Here is a 14858-nt window from a genome sequence, read left to right as displayed (position 1 = left end):
TTTGGTATAGCTTAAAAAACTATAGATGCACACAGTTATTCATATTTTAGAGACCAAACTTTTGGGTTCTTTTTTAAACTCATATCTTCATATTTTTAAAAATTTTATGGGTTTGGTTTTTTATATTTTTTAAGTGTATATGTTCTGTTTTATATTTAGGAGGAAAAATCTTTTTTTTTTTTTTTTTTTGAGAATAAGATAACTTCCATTGATTAAACACTTGTTACAAAACTTTTAGCTGAACTACATGTCTAATACAACTAGGAATCTCCTCTAACACATAGAGATCTTGATCACTCAAGAGGGCATTCTTGGCTAATTCGTGTGCTGCCATGTTAGAATCCCTCTTGGTATGGCTAAATTTCCAAGAAACAAAGTCTTCTAGCACCTTTTTTGTGTCTTCAATTATTAAACCACCCTGACTCCAATCACCTTTTGACTTATGCATCCTTTCTACAACCTGCAGTGAGTCTCCTTCGAATATGATGGTCTGGAAACCAGCCTCTTTATAGAAAAGGACTGCCATCATCATGGCATATGCTTCTGCTACAAAAGGGGATACTATGAGGCTTCTTTTTGCTCTGAGAAATCCTAGAACTTGTCCCTTACTGTCTCTTATTAGTCCTCCAATTCCAATTAGGCCCCTGGATTGGTTAAGAGCAGCATCCCAATTCATCTTGTACATCCCTTCTGGGGGTGCTTTCCACTTCTGGTTGTTACCCTAGCTTTCTGTGGTCCTTACAGCTTGGACAGCTTGTTCTGTTCCTTTTAAACACCTGAGATCATCATAGACTTTCCTTACAATAGAGTTTGGGTGCCTGAAGTCCTTCCCATGCACAAAATCATTCCTCCTTGTCCATATCAGTCTCACTATCAACCCTACTTCTTCTAGCAAATTTTGAGGGAGTTTTTGAACCATTTGCATCCAAATTTCCTTGAACTGAGGTCCTTCCAGAGATAGCTTTCGAATTGGTTTACTGGCTTGGCTCCAAACATCACGGGCAGCTTCACAGTTCCACAAGGCATGACCTGAAGTCTCTTCTTCTAGGCCACATATTGGACATCTGGTTTCTTCCATGATTTTCCTCTTTGAGAAGTTTGAGAAGGTAGGTAAGGCTTCACTACAGACTCTCCAGAGGAACATTCTGACCCCATTCTAAGTCTTCAAATTCCACACACCCTTCCACAGGTCTCTTTGAGTATTTATAGTTGAGGGGCCACTTTCTTGGTTGGATTGAATCTCTCTATGCATATGGTAGGCACTCTTCACCGAGAAGATGCCATTGATGGTGCCTCCCCAGACCAGTTTTTCTTCTCTCCTCCCTAGACTGATTGGTATGGATTTGATTACCTCCACCTCTTGTTCAGTGAATAAGGTGGTAATCTTGTTTTCATCCCATCTCCTTAGGTAGGGGTCTATTAGATCAGCCACCATTGTAACCTCCTCTATGTTATTGGACTTGCTTGTTGGAGCTAGATAATGAGGTCTTGGCGGCCATTTATCTTCCCAGATTTTTACCCTTGATCAGTTTCCAATTCTCCACTGTAATCCCTCTTTTAGAAGCTTTATACCAGTATGTAAACTCCTCCATGCTAGTGATGGTCGACTACCTACCTTTGCATCTAGGATTGAGCCTTGTGGGAAATACTTCTGTTTCATAATTATGGCCAGGAAAGAGGCTGGTTTTTGTACCATGTTCCATCCATTTTTTGCAAGGAGGGCAACATTGAAGCTACTGAAGCTTCTAAAACCCAACCCTCCTTGGTCTTTTGCTTTGCTTATCTTGCTCCATTTTAGCCAGTGAATCTTGGACTGGTCCTCACTAAACCCCCACCAAAACTTCCTTAGAATCTGGTCTAGCTTGTTTGTGATTGACTTAGGAAGTAAAAAGATGCCCATTGTGTAAGTGGGGATGGCCTGCAGTACTGACTTCAGGAGTACTTCTCTTCCAGCTGATGACAGACTCTTTGTTTTCCAGTTTGTTATCTTGGCCCATGTTCTATCTATCAATCCATGAAAACAGGTTGCCTTTGCTCTTCCCACCATGGCTAGTAGGCCTAAATACCTCTCAAAAGATCTTGTTGCATTAACTCCTGCTATTCGAAGGATGTGAGCTCTACATTCAGGTGGTGTGTTTCTGCTGAAGAAGATGGATGACTTCTCCTTGTTGAGCAGTTGTCCAGAGGCTTGTTCATAACACTTTAGGATGTGCATTAGTCTTCTCCACTCAAGGGTGTTTGCTTTGCAAAATAGCATGCTATCATCAGCAAAAAACAAGTGGTTCACTTTAACTGGTCCCCTTCCCACTGATACACTCGAAAGCTTGCCTTGGATTTCTGCTTGGGACAGTAAACTTGAGAGAGCTTCTGCACATATGATGAAAAGGTAGGGGGACAAAGGATCCCCCTGCCTTAGTCCTCGGGTTGGTTTAAAACTCTCCTGAGCTTCTCCATTGATCAAGATTGAGTAAGTGACAGAAGTGAGGCAGTTCATCACAAGTGCAATCCACTTTCTATCAAACCCCATCTTGCACATTACAGACTCTAAGAAGGACCATTCCACTCGGTCATAAGCCTTGCTCATGTCAAGTTTCAGTGCCATGTAAGCTGTCTTGCCTTGCACTCTAGTGGACATAGTGTGTAGTGTCTCGTAGGCCACCAAGATGTTGTCAGTTATAGCTCTACCTGGGACAAAAGCACTTTGATTCATAGAAATTATGTTAGGTAATACAAGCTTGAGTCTATTGGAAATCACTTTTGCCACTATTTTGTATATTACATTACTAAGACTAATGGGTCTAAAATCTGACACTCTTGTAGGGTTTTTGACCTTTGGGATCAAGGATATATACGTATCATTTACCCTTTCCAGAGAACCTGCTTTGTTGAGAATGTTTAGCACAAAAGTTGTCACTTCTTTACTTGTGATATCCCAATTTTGTTGGTAGAACAAAGCTGGAAAGCCATCTGGCCCGGGAGATCCCATTCCTTTCATTTGGGAAATAGCATTTGTGACTTCAGCTTCGTCAAAACTCTGCAGTAGAAAGGAGTTCATGCTTGTTGTTACTCTTGAGGGCAGCTCCTTTATGCAGTCTTCAATTCCTGAGGGGGAGGAAGAGGTGAATAATTTTGAGAAAAACCTTGTGAAGGTGGCTCCTATCTCCTCCTTTTCTGACACCATGTTGTTCCTATGGTCTAGAACTTGTGAGATTCGATTAATTTTTCTTCTTGTGTTTTTGTCTCCTTTCTATAGCCAATGTTGTTTGGCTCTTTGTTTCCACCTCAGTTCATCTTCAGCCAGTGTCTAGTCAATCTCTCTTTGCAGGTTCTTGACATCTTCATGGTGGTCTCCACTGCCTGCTTCTTGTAGCTCACCCAACCTCTTCAATTTCTGCCTTATCTCGGATGGAGCTCTTCTGTTGACCTTCCTATTCCACTTCTGAAGTTCCTCCCCACATTGTCTCAATCTATTCCTCATTGCCTCAGAATTGATTCCCCCATCTGCTGGCTTTGTCCAGGCTTCTTTGATGACTGTTGGAAATTCCTCTTTCAGGGCCCATGATGCTTCAAATCTGAAGCACTTTCTCCCAGTGCTTTGTTGCCCCTGACGTGTGCCAATACTAATCAGTAGGGGGGCATGGTCCGAGGATAAGATTGGCAGCACCCTAACATAGGAATCCTTAAATTCTTGCAGCCATTCTGGGTTTGCAAGTGCATGATCTAGTCTTTCTTTAGTGAAGCTTGCCTTAGCTCTATTGTTGGCCCAAGTGAACTTTGGACCCTTGGTAACCACTGGATTCAAATTGCACCACTCGAGTGTGTTTCTGAAGTGTTCCATCTGCTTGTAAGGTCTTGGGCCACCTCCCTTCTTTTCTGCCTGACAGACAATTTCATTAACGTCTCCACAGCAAACCCAAGGTGTTTTGTTTGTTGGTTTAAGGGATTTGAGGAACTCCAAACTTTGATGTCTCTTAGCTGTCTCAGGGTGGCCATAAAACCCCATGAAGAACCATGGTTTCTCTTTTTTTGTTGTTACATAAGCACTGATGTGCCATCTCGAGTAGTTATGAATTGTTACATTTACACTTGTTTTCCACATTAGTGCAAGGCCCCCACTACTTCCTCTGCTATCTACTACCAGGCATGCTTCAAACTTCAAAATTCTACTTCTTCTATTCTTGTTTTAGAAAACTTGGTTTCTATGAGAAAAACCATGGATGGGCACTTATCCTTAACAATCAGGTTAAGGGATCTAACTGTCCGAGGGTTCCTAAGCCCTCAGCAGTTCCAAGCTAGGATGGTCATTGATGTTGGCAGGGCTGGGTACCAGCCACTGCCTTTGAGGTGATGTTTCCATTGATGTTTTCCTTCCCCTTCTGTTTCTTTGGAACAGGTTCCTTGCTGTTATGGATCCATTTTCCATTTCTCTTATTGCCTGCTCTCAAGGAATAGTTTGATATTTCAATTAGAGTTTCCTCTTTGTTGTTTGCTGTTTCTGGAGTCCTTACACGAGCCAGCCTCTTCCATCTTCTAGTGGTGTGTTCTATAGGTCCTCTATCTAGGTTCTTGTTGGTAGGTAAAGCAGGTACTTTGCTAGCCAGTTCCATTGAGGTGTCTTCCTTATTGCTAGGGTCCATAAGTGTGACAGCTGGACCTCCCTCACTTTTTTCTAAATCTTTCATAACCTTACATGACTCTAGCCGGTTTCTTGCCGGTTCTAGATAAGTCAAACACTGATAGTTACTGTCTAGTTCCATGTTAGTGGGATTACCTGGTGGTGTAGGAAGTACTGGTTCGTTTTCGGCATAGTCTTTTTTGCTTTGGTCTGGTGCACCTTTTGAGTCTGATGGGTGAATACCATGTTGAGCTTTATTGAGTGGCCCGAGGGGAAAGTTTACACACTTCCTTCTGTCTAAGTTGACTTTTGCTTCTGACTGCCCTTCATCCCCTCGATCTGTCTTGTCCCAGTTGCCCCCCTCACCTTTCAACTGCAAAGTTGAAAAAGCCTGTTGTAACATTTTTCCTCTGTCACCACCCTTTTTGTCTTTGCACTGTTCCTCTTTGTGGTGGCTGTCACCAGTTAAGCCACCGTATCTGCGGCTGTCGAAGAGGTTTGTGTTCATTGGTTGTGCTCACAGCCATGGACCAAATTGTTGTGTTACTTTTTCCTCTCCTTGTTGTTGAGAGCGTGGTCTCATGCAGGATCTGCCCTTGTGTGCCAACACTCCACACTGAAAATAAAAGTTCTGTAACCTTTCGTACTTTATTGGAATCCAATGTTGTTTATCCTCGAATTTGAGCCATTTACCTCTCATAAGAGGTTTGTGCAGGTTGACAGCCACCCTAACACGAAGGCATCTGCCCCATGCACGTCCATCTGCACCTGCTTCAACTCGAATGACAGGCCCAATCGATGCTGCAAATTCCTCTCTGAAGAACTTTGTCATGGTTGCTAAGGGGAGGTTGTGCAGTTGGATCCAGAATGGCTCATACACAAATTGAAGTGCACTAATCGAAACTGTTTCATCCACTTCTTGCGGAGCTAGTAAACTCCTGTCATAAAACCAGGGCCTTCCACTCAGAACCTTCTCTTTGTCCGCCTTTTTCTGGAACTCAATCATCAAGCATTGGTCACCTAACTCCTTGAACTTGACCCAGCCCTCCAGCCTCCATACCTGAGATAAAGTGATCCTGAAGGCCTCGCTATTTACACTTTTTTCTACCAGAGCCTTCCCAACTATGCATAGGTCCCCATGTCCTTTCGTTGCTTCTTGTTGAACATGAAAACATGAGTTATCTTCCTTTGTCAAGTGCAGTGTTTCCCATCTTTTTGCCAGTTCATCAGGAGCATCCATCGGATTCTAGTATTTTGTGGCAGAAAGCTAACGGAAAACAAAACAAAGATCCAATACCAATACAACACTTACCTCACACTATGTGAGACCAAAACCTTTGAGTAAAAAACTCAAAGGTACTAAAACCTCACTCTTCCTCACTCGAGAGAGAGAAGGCACTTTCAAAACCTTTTCTGTCAGGAGGAAAAATCTTTGAGTTTTAAAAAATGGAGAATTTTATTTTTCATATTTTGTTGGAGACTCAAGACTTTTAGATGAAATTAGAATATTCTTTTCATATTTTTAAATAATCTTAAGAGGTTTTTAAAGTTTTTGAGGATAAAAAAATATTTTCTCTAATTTTTATTTATGATTAAGTATAATTATTTTTTTGGGAGGCCAGGGAGGACATGGCCCCCTCTGGTCTCCGAATAGTTTCACCACTGTGCATAGTGGTGCTCATTGTTGGGATTCAAAACCTAGATGTACTTGAATGCCACCCCATGTTAGTGCGAATTAAACTCAGGCTTCTAATTTCTCCATTAGAATTTTCAGAAGAGATTAAGGATGCCACATTTGTTATATGGTTTAGGCCCCGCTAGCCATAGAGGGTTAGTTCATTTTTAAGTTCAACATCTGTGTTGGAATATCTCTTGGATGATTCAACTTCATTTGCTGTCAGGCCTTCCGCTTTGTAGCCTGTAGAATCTTCAAGCTCTGGACATTTGAATTGACTTCGTTATTTTATGTTGCATGGTCCACTTGTGCTCATCTTCAGGTCCTGTGGAGAACCTTAATGAAAAAATAGATATATGACAGCAGATACTTTTCTCTTACAATGTGATTATATTTAGAGACTGCATTCATGACCACAACCTTTGCATGCTACAGGATATCATTAACAGCTTTCTTTCTTCCTCATTCCACTTCTAAATATGCACCATCATTTGCTTGTGTAAAATCATCATTTGAAATTGTTGTGGTAAAGATGTTTAGTAGTCTCATGCTTATTGGGGGAGAGAATTACGTATCCCTAATTACACATGGTAGTACCACAACCTTTGCACGACGGGGTCAGTTAAGTAAACCTGATAACGTGCGCAAAGTTCAAAGATGACCAACCCGACATCTCCTAGGTTGGAGACGGATTGAATTTTATGTTGTATAATATAGCAGAGAGATGAAATTGAAGTCTAGCTCTTGATAGGTTATCATGTGAGCTACAACACTAAGGCCCGGATTGGTTATACAAAATCAAAAATCTCATCTCAATTCATCATTACAACTTTTTCAAATCTCCATATAAAATATAATAAACAATTTAACTTTTTCAAATCCCAATACAAAATTAATATTAAAAAATTATATTATAACAATATTTTATTCATTATTATTTAAAACATCTTATATCATCTCATTTCATCTGTGTAACCAAACAGGGCCTAAATCCCCCACCTTCCAATTGTAGCTAAGAAGTCATCCTAATAAGTTTTCTCTTGCTATCTTCACTTGCTTCCTTGCCTTAGTCGTCTCAAGGAGTGACCATTGATTAAAAGAAGCAAGAAAGAAAAGAAAAACAAAAGTTTCTGTTTAAGCTACTTATGAAAGATGAGGAATATAATTTACCCCTTTTAAGGCTACTTTGATTTTTATCTAAAATGAGGAACATGATTGACCCACTTTAGGAATGTTATTTAGATTTCAATATCTATTTATTTGATTCGAGCAAGATACTCCTTTTTTTTTTTTTAATTTAAGATTCAAATTCTGAATTTTTCTTTTGTTATCAATTTATTACGTATTTTTTTGTTCATAGAATCTGTAACTTCTTCAGAGTAATATGTGGCAATTGGGTTGCAAATGTTGATATTGATATGATATTTAGATTTCTATTCATTCTAAACAATGAATTTGGGAGTTAAACTTCGGAAATCTGCAGTCGAACAGATTTGTGGAAGGAGTGAATGACAGATGAAATACAGACAACGTGTTCTTGGATTGATACTCATCTCTCCTCTATGCAAAGCACCCTCTTGGACAGAATGGTTGTATAATAAGGTTCTTTTTCTGAATCTTTTTGCTAATCATTTGGGTTGGAGAATCTTATTCTTATACGAGATTTAATATAATCTGTAGGTGATGTCAAACTTACTCTACTTTTATGGCATGTGCTTAAGTTTCCTCCATTGATCTTCATGTTTTGAGACTTTGGTCCGTAGATAACTGGATTTTAAATAATGGTGGCAGGAAGTTCATGGCAGTGCTCAAATATTAGAGTCAAATATAGTTCAGACATGTAGAAGAGTTAGTCCTCCAACTTTTCCCATCTTTCCTTCCTTTTTCTTTTAATAATCTATTTATTAATTGAAAGATGAGTGATAATTGTGGTCAAAGGCTGGGCACTTTGTCTGACTTCCATGACATTATGTTTCCTTCAACAGTCTTTGGAGGAGAGGCAGAGTTCCAATGTTTTGGCGCTTTCTGGAAGCAATCAATGGGTAAATCATGTTTTTAAGATGGTTTTGCTTTACTTTCCATAGTAAGGGTAAAATCCCTGGAATTTAGTTCATAGGGCATGAATGTCTAATTTGAAATCCTTCTAGGGTTGAGTGCAACCCTAGAGTGCATCCTCACATATTGTTTTATGGAAGAGGACGGGACCGTGCATCCTCAAATATCAATACACAGACTTTATGTATGTTCTCATCCACATAATATATCTTAAATTCTTTATATATCATAACTGATCAGTGTGAGGATTTGCTGTCCTCTAGAAAATGTGCTATTGATTGTTTACTGCTTTATAGATGACTGTCTTACATGGGGTTACCTTGCCCTTGTGTTTTTATAATAGAAGTCCCACATTGAAAAAACGTGATTCACACACATGCTAATGCCTAGAGATTGAGATTTGGAGTGACTCTTTTTTTTTTTATGTCTAGCAGGAGACCTGACATTACAGAGGGATTGAGAAAACTACAATGTCGTTCTCTAATTTTTGTTGGGGATAACTCTCCATTTCACTCAGAGGATCTCCATATGACTTCCAATCTAGATAGGTGATACAGTGCATTGGTTGAGGCATGTAAAAGTTCTATCCCATCCTGTTTTATGTTCATATATGGCTGGCATGAGAATGAGCTTTATTTACTGGGGGGTGTGGGGAACATATACTCCGAAAAACTTTAAGGATTATATTTTCTAACTATTCTAGTTTTAATCTGTAGTAAATAAATGGCATGAAGTTACCAAGATAAAACAACTATTTATCTTGGAATTCTCATCTACTCAAGAAAAAAAAAAAAACGAAAGTGTGTAATTATTAATCCTCTACTTAATTATGATTAACTATCAAATTTTTTATGTTAGAAATTATATTTTTTTTTCTAAAAGCATTACATTATTAATCAAAAAAATTTTCTTAATAAAAACAATATTAATTCTTAAAAATAATCGTATAATTAAATTAGGCAAACATGTTTTGCATATTGCTTTCACCTAGTGTCTATATATATATATATATATATATATAACAATTAATATGAAGAGTAATGCTATTTAAAAAACAGGACTGATATAACTACGAAAAAAATTTACATAAAAACAATTTCACAAGCTGACATGACTTCATGTATTGTGTTAGAACTACATTACAATAAAAATAACTTTATAACCTGATAAATCACATTAAATCACTTCAGTTCATAGAATTACTTTTGTGTAATTCATTTGTGTCTAAAGTATTTCTCTTTTAAAAAAATATTTGAATTTTAAACGATTTTTTTTTTAATTTTAAAATTTTTGAATGTACTCGAAGTTTGTGATGAAAAAATACACTTGAGGCTTCAACTTTTATAGCTAGGACTTAACCAAAAAAATATCTGTAGCATGAAAAACAACAAAAGTTGCCAATCCCACATTTGTTTATATTAATATAAGGTTGAAATTGGCAATTGTAATTTGTGTTACTAATTAAGAAAAATGCTCTCACTTCTATTTGCTCGACCATGGAACAAACATTTGCACTGGACTAAAGCTTTGGACCAATAAACAAAAGGCTTGGCAAACTCAGCACAAGTGATGCATGGCAAAAGTAAATAGCACAAGTAACAAACTTTATTTCTTGATAAGTATAGCACAAGTAACAAACTTCACCACGATTAAAAAATGCTCGACTAAAACTTCACTGCTCTACATCTTTGTCAAGTAGGCAATTCATACATTAGAAGCCTCATATGGTGACAAGGTGGAATTTAAGATCCCAAATTAATCCAACTAAGAAAAGGAATACTTCCATATACACGAAACCTACCTCAAGCAGCTAAAGAAGACCAGAAGAAAATTCTTCCCGTATATATCATACATGTTAAAAATCGGGCAATTCAAATACAATGAAAACTTCAAAAAACATTAGACGAGTTTACCATCAATCAAGGGTATACCTTCACCACCATCATCAACGTCGTTAAAATCATCATCATCATCATCAAACTCGACATTCTGCAGGATTGCATGGTATATGAAAAATAGATGACAAATATCAATGCAGTTAATGGTGAATTTTCACTTCACAGTATATGGGAAAACTAGGGGTGTCAAATCGTGTTAACGGGTCGTGTTCGTGTCGTGTCAAAACATGTATATTATACTATTAGGTAAACCCTAACCCGACCTGTTAAGCTTATTGTGTCAAAATCTCAAACCCTAACCCAACCCGTTAACATAACGTGTCGTGTCGTGTCGTGTCAACCCGTTTTGACCCATTAGTAAATATTACTAAATAGGTTGACACGAAACAATATGACCCATTTCAAACTGTTTATATAAATGGGTTGAATATGTCTGAAATTAACCTGTTTGACTTAATTAAATTTAACATAATTTTATATAAATGTTAAAATCACAATATCTATAAAAATTCTAAAACTAACTACAAGTCCAAAATTACAATCTAAACAATACAAATATCGAAATTAAAATTCTAACAATTTTATTTTTGGGTAGAAAGGTATAATTGTAACTTTAAATTTCTTAACGTGTCATAACAGGTTATAATGGGTTGACCTGTTATCAACCCGTTAAGCAATCATGTTTTAACGGGTCAACCCGTTTTGATTTGAACCCGTTAAGACTAAACCCTAACCCGCTATTGTCGTGTTGTGTTCGTATTAGGTTAACGGGTCGTGTAACATATTGCCACCTCTAGGAAAAACTTGTAATGGTCAAGTACAATCCCATACGAGGAGAAAAATCAATGAAAAAGGAACGCCCACCCCGCTCCCCTTCAAAAATAATAATAATAATAAGTGAAGAAAAAGTTGCCTCAAAGAACCATTAGGTTAAGTGATGCTTTCTTCTGCAATCTCATCCAGCAAATTTGTTATCCAATTGCACACAATTCTTTCAAATTTTCAATACTTGCATTATCCTACAGCTAGATAATATCAGAAGAAATATGTTTTCTATTTGCTTTGTGAAGACCAAATGGCAGCTATCAAGTAGACTTCAACAGAATACTGCTAGTCTGGTAGGCCAGGGACACAAAAGCCCCCATAAAAGCATCTTGGTAAGGGAAGCTAATGCTTCAAATAGGAACAATGCAGAAGAGAGACTGAATGTCTCATCATACCTAGGTAACCTGCCACATCAATTGCCTTATGATAGGAATCCTTTGCTGAATTTAGATAGTTCTATCCTCGATTTTTTGCCTATTGTAAAGATCATCCTTCAGAGGTTCCACGAGAAAGTTTGATTACCATGTAACGTGCTAACTACCAAGGATGGATCCCCTTTTATGCAGAGATCCTATAGTAGGTTTTGTTCAACCTCATTACCTCATTTTTTAACAACTTAGGTGATAAATCAGTATTTAATTTAGTTCAGAGGAATACATCTGTGCCTTCATATTTTAGAATGAATTCATCTGAACAGCATTATGATGATGCCATCGCATCATGGGTACAGCCAATGTGGGTCTTAAGGGCAATAATCACATCACACATCACAAGGAACACAAACCAGTACAAATCCAGAACATAGAGCATATGGTTTTTAGAAACCTGAAAATAATCATCATCACTAGGTTCTTCCTCAATGTCTTCTTCTCCATCATTTTCATCTTCATTTTCGCCTTCTTTCTTGTCCTTTTCATCTTTATTCTCTTGGCCCTACATAATTACATGGATCAGAAAAAACAGGAATCTAATCAAGAGAAAACTGAAAAGGGAGCATGACCTTGAACAATAGAGGCTGACAAAGTACTGATAGGAACAGGTAGAACATTATATTCTGTGATTATTCCCCTTAATCAAGGAGCATATCAAGATTGATTCATATATGCAGTTCTAAGAAGTGATACCAAAATGATCTTTGTCCAAGTAATGTATGTAGTAGAGTTACAAAAGTTGGAAGTCGTTTACCTGAGCCCTTTGTTCTAGCTTTTCTAAATAATCTAGCTTCTGCAGCTCTGCCAGAGAAAAGATTTCACTCCATTTAACATAACATCCAAAAAAACATACTTTGGTAGGGCACAACTATCTACAAAGAAATATAGATCAATGATATATAGAAATGTCATCTCACCATAAATGCTGATGATGCTTTCCAATATATATATATATATATATATATTAAAGTTGTTGCACTCAAATTTTCATTTTACCAAGTTGAGAATATCAGAACTAGTCATACACTAAAAATATAATACATAAAAAATAACAAAAACACGAGTAACCAAAATCTCAAAAAACTCGAGAAATTATCATAAACAATGGGTCGATGTGAAGTTGGAATTGTAGTGGTTTGACTTTTCCATTCATTAAACTGAAACTCAATGATCTCATATTGACAAAAGAAATTGAAATGCTTGCAATGACAAATTTTTTACAAACAAACACTTTTGAGGGACTGATCTCCATCAATAACATATCAAGATTGGGCACGTAAGACTTCCAAAAATATGAAAATTAGATGGCATACATCCCAAAAATACTAAAGCAAACGAGAAAGGCATTCTATCTCATCAAACCTGACTCTGGATTCCATCTAACTTTTTTCTGACTTGGCTGTTGCCCCTTCGAACCTGGGAATTTTATTGTGCCATGGGCCCATGAGAAAGGTCTATTGAGGCATCATGAAATACATAAGACAAAACTACAAGGCAGATTAATGCATATAGTCTTAGAAGACCACCACCCATTTTTAATTCATTGCTTAGACTACACACCTCCGATCAGTTCTTGAGGAAATCTTTTAAGCTCTAAAATTTGTGAAAGAGAATCACGAGTTATTGTAGTCTTTGGTTTTGTCATGTCAGAATATGTCTCTATCTCTGTGCTTCGGCTATCTGACACCAGAAATCTGAGAATTGAAAAAAATTACAGTGATATAATCTAGTGAAAACCTAGAGGTATTGGCTTATAAGCAAGCTGCCATTCCAACACAAAATCAAATATGCTTCCTTTTAGAAACAGTCTCGTCAAGAGAATAAGCAGAGGCCTTCACAAAAATTTGCAACTTTACACTCTCCCTAACTAGGGTTTCTTCCTTATGCACGCTTTTGATGTTAGGCAATTCAATAACCTACAATTGCATCGAGAAAACTTTCAGATGCACAACAATGAGTAGTAAGTCTAAAACCAAAACAGCTAAGGAAATGGAAAATATTGGTCTAAGTTCAGGAAATCTTTCACACAATTAACAATTCAGCTTCCAAGCAGAAAAATGTAAATATTTTAATTAAATGACTACAATTTCTTTTATCCCATTCCATTAAAAATTAAAACAATGGCCCCAAGATTGTACCCAGTTATCACTTACAAGGCTAAGCAAGAATAAGCTATATATATATATACAAATATATATATATATATATATATAATTATGACTCCATGTCTCAGTCCCAAGATTAACTCAATGTATCTAATTCGGAACGTAACGTATACTGTTCCAAACTTATTCAACATCAATATCAATAATCAATGTTTCCTGCTAATCCACCTTCATTGGAAGTCTGATTAGAGAATTACTAATCCACCATTGTCAAACAACCAGCACCAAACACAACCGGGACTTCAATCAATAAAAGAACAAGCATGAAAAACCAAAAACAGTGAGACAACCGTACAGTGAAAAGCTCAAATGGCTCTTGTTTGGCAAATCCATAGCCATCTGCGCCTCCATATCCACGCCCCCGCCCCCGACCTCGAAAAGCCATCTACCCAAAAACACCGCAAACCAAAAATTAAGGAATTTGTTCTTTCCCTCGAGCAGGACAATCCACTGGCCAGTGTGAGATGAGTTTTGCGTTGAGATTTAAGAGGCAAAGGAGGGGCGAGGTGGTCCATTAGGTTGAAAGGGGAAGGAATAGAGGAGTTTCAAAGATTTGGACCCAAAAAGGATAGATATTTTCTTACCTCTGGAACTAGGCTAAATGAGCGAAGGGTGTGGTCGAGTTAGTAAAGTTTTGGGCCACATTTCAAGATCGAACGACAATTCCATCACTGTTTCTTCAAATTCTGGTATTTATGTTACATGATATCAACGTGGCCTTTTTTTAGAACTTTAATTTTATTAGAGTTATGTTATATACAGTTATTTTTATTTATTCTTTATACATTAATTTCACTTATATAATTGGTCAAAATAATTATTTTATATTAAAAAAATACTGCAACTAATCACAATAGTAGAGTGTACAAAGAATATGTAAAAATAATTGAATATAAAATTTTTTATTTTATTAATAACTCTCAATTATAGTGAATGATTACCATATTATTAATAAACATGGAGGTTACAAAAATAGCTAACCAAAGTTTCAAAAACAGCCTTACACTAAGCTTTATAATATGTAAGCAATAAAAGCAGTCACCATTTACAAAGAAAAAAAACATGACTATAAAATACCAAAACTAAAACTTCAATTTCCAACTAAGTTTGGCAAACCAGATTTATCACAACAAAGATTTTACTGAAGTGTCGAGACTGTTGTGAAGTAGAAGAAAAAGATGAAGTAATACATAT

At 37.1% G+C, this 14858-nt stretch overlaps 2 protein-coding genes across 5 annotated transcripts; both read right to left on the bottom strand.

The window, feature by feature from the left end:
* Positions 1–223: 223 nt before the first annotated feature.
* LOC122306215 lies at positions 224–685 on the bottom strand. Its single transcript, XM_043118651.1, has one exon. The coding sequence runs from the start codon at positions 683–685 to the stop codon at positions 224–226; it is 462 nt and encodes a 153-aa protein (XP_042974585.1).
* Positions 686–9932: 9247 nt separating this feature from the next.
* LOC122308431 (DNA-directed RNA polymerase III subunit RPC7-like) lies at positions 9933–14316 on the bottom strand. 4 transcript variants are annotated; one of them, XM_043121755.1, is made up of 6 exons: positions 13960–14316; positions 13060–13193; positions 12862–12915; positions 12254–12300; positions 11894–12001; positions 9933–10334 (listed from the first exon to the last, which is right to left on the bottom strand). In XM_043121755.1, the coding sequence occupies exons 1-6, from the start codon at positions 14013–14015 to the stop codon at positions 10245–10247; spliced, it is 489 nt and encodes a 162-aa protein (XP_042977689.1). In that variant the 5' UTR covers positions 14016–14316; the 3' UTR covers positions 9933–10244. The 4 variants fall into 4 exon arrangements, 3 of the variants coding, with proteins under 3 accessions (XP_042977689.1, XP_042977690.1, XP_042977688.1); XM_043121756.1 differs by lacking the exon at positions 9933–10334 and having other exon boundaries at positions 11690–12001; positions 13060–13415; XM_043121754.1 differs by lacking the exon at positions 9933–10334 and having other exon boundaries at positions 11690–12001.
* Positions 14317–14858: the final 542 nt, after the last annotated feature.

The sequence above is a fragment of the Carya illinoinensis genome, chromosome 4, assembly GCF_018687715.1.
Source record: "Carya illinoinensis cultivar Pawnee chromosome 4, C.illinoinensisPawnee_v1, whole genome shotgun sequence".
Classification (NCBI taxonomy): domain Eukaryota; kingdom Viridiplantae; phylum Streptophyta; class Magnoliopsida; order Fagales; family Juglandaceae; genus Carya; species Carya illinoinensis.
This window is presented reverse-complemented; position numbering and strand designations above follow the sequence as displayed.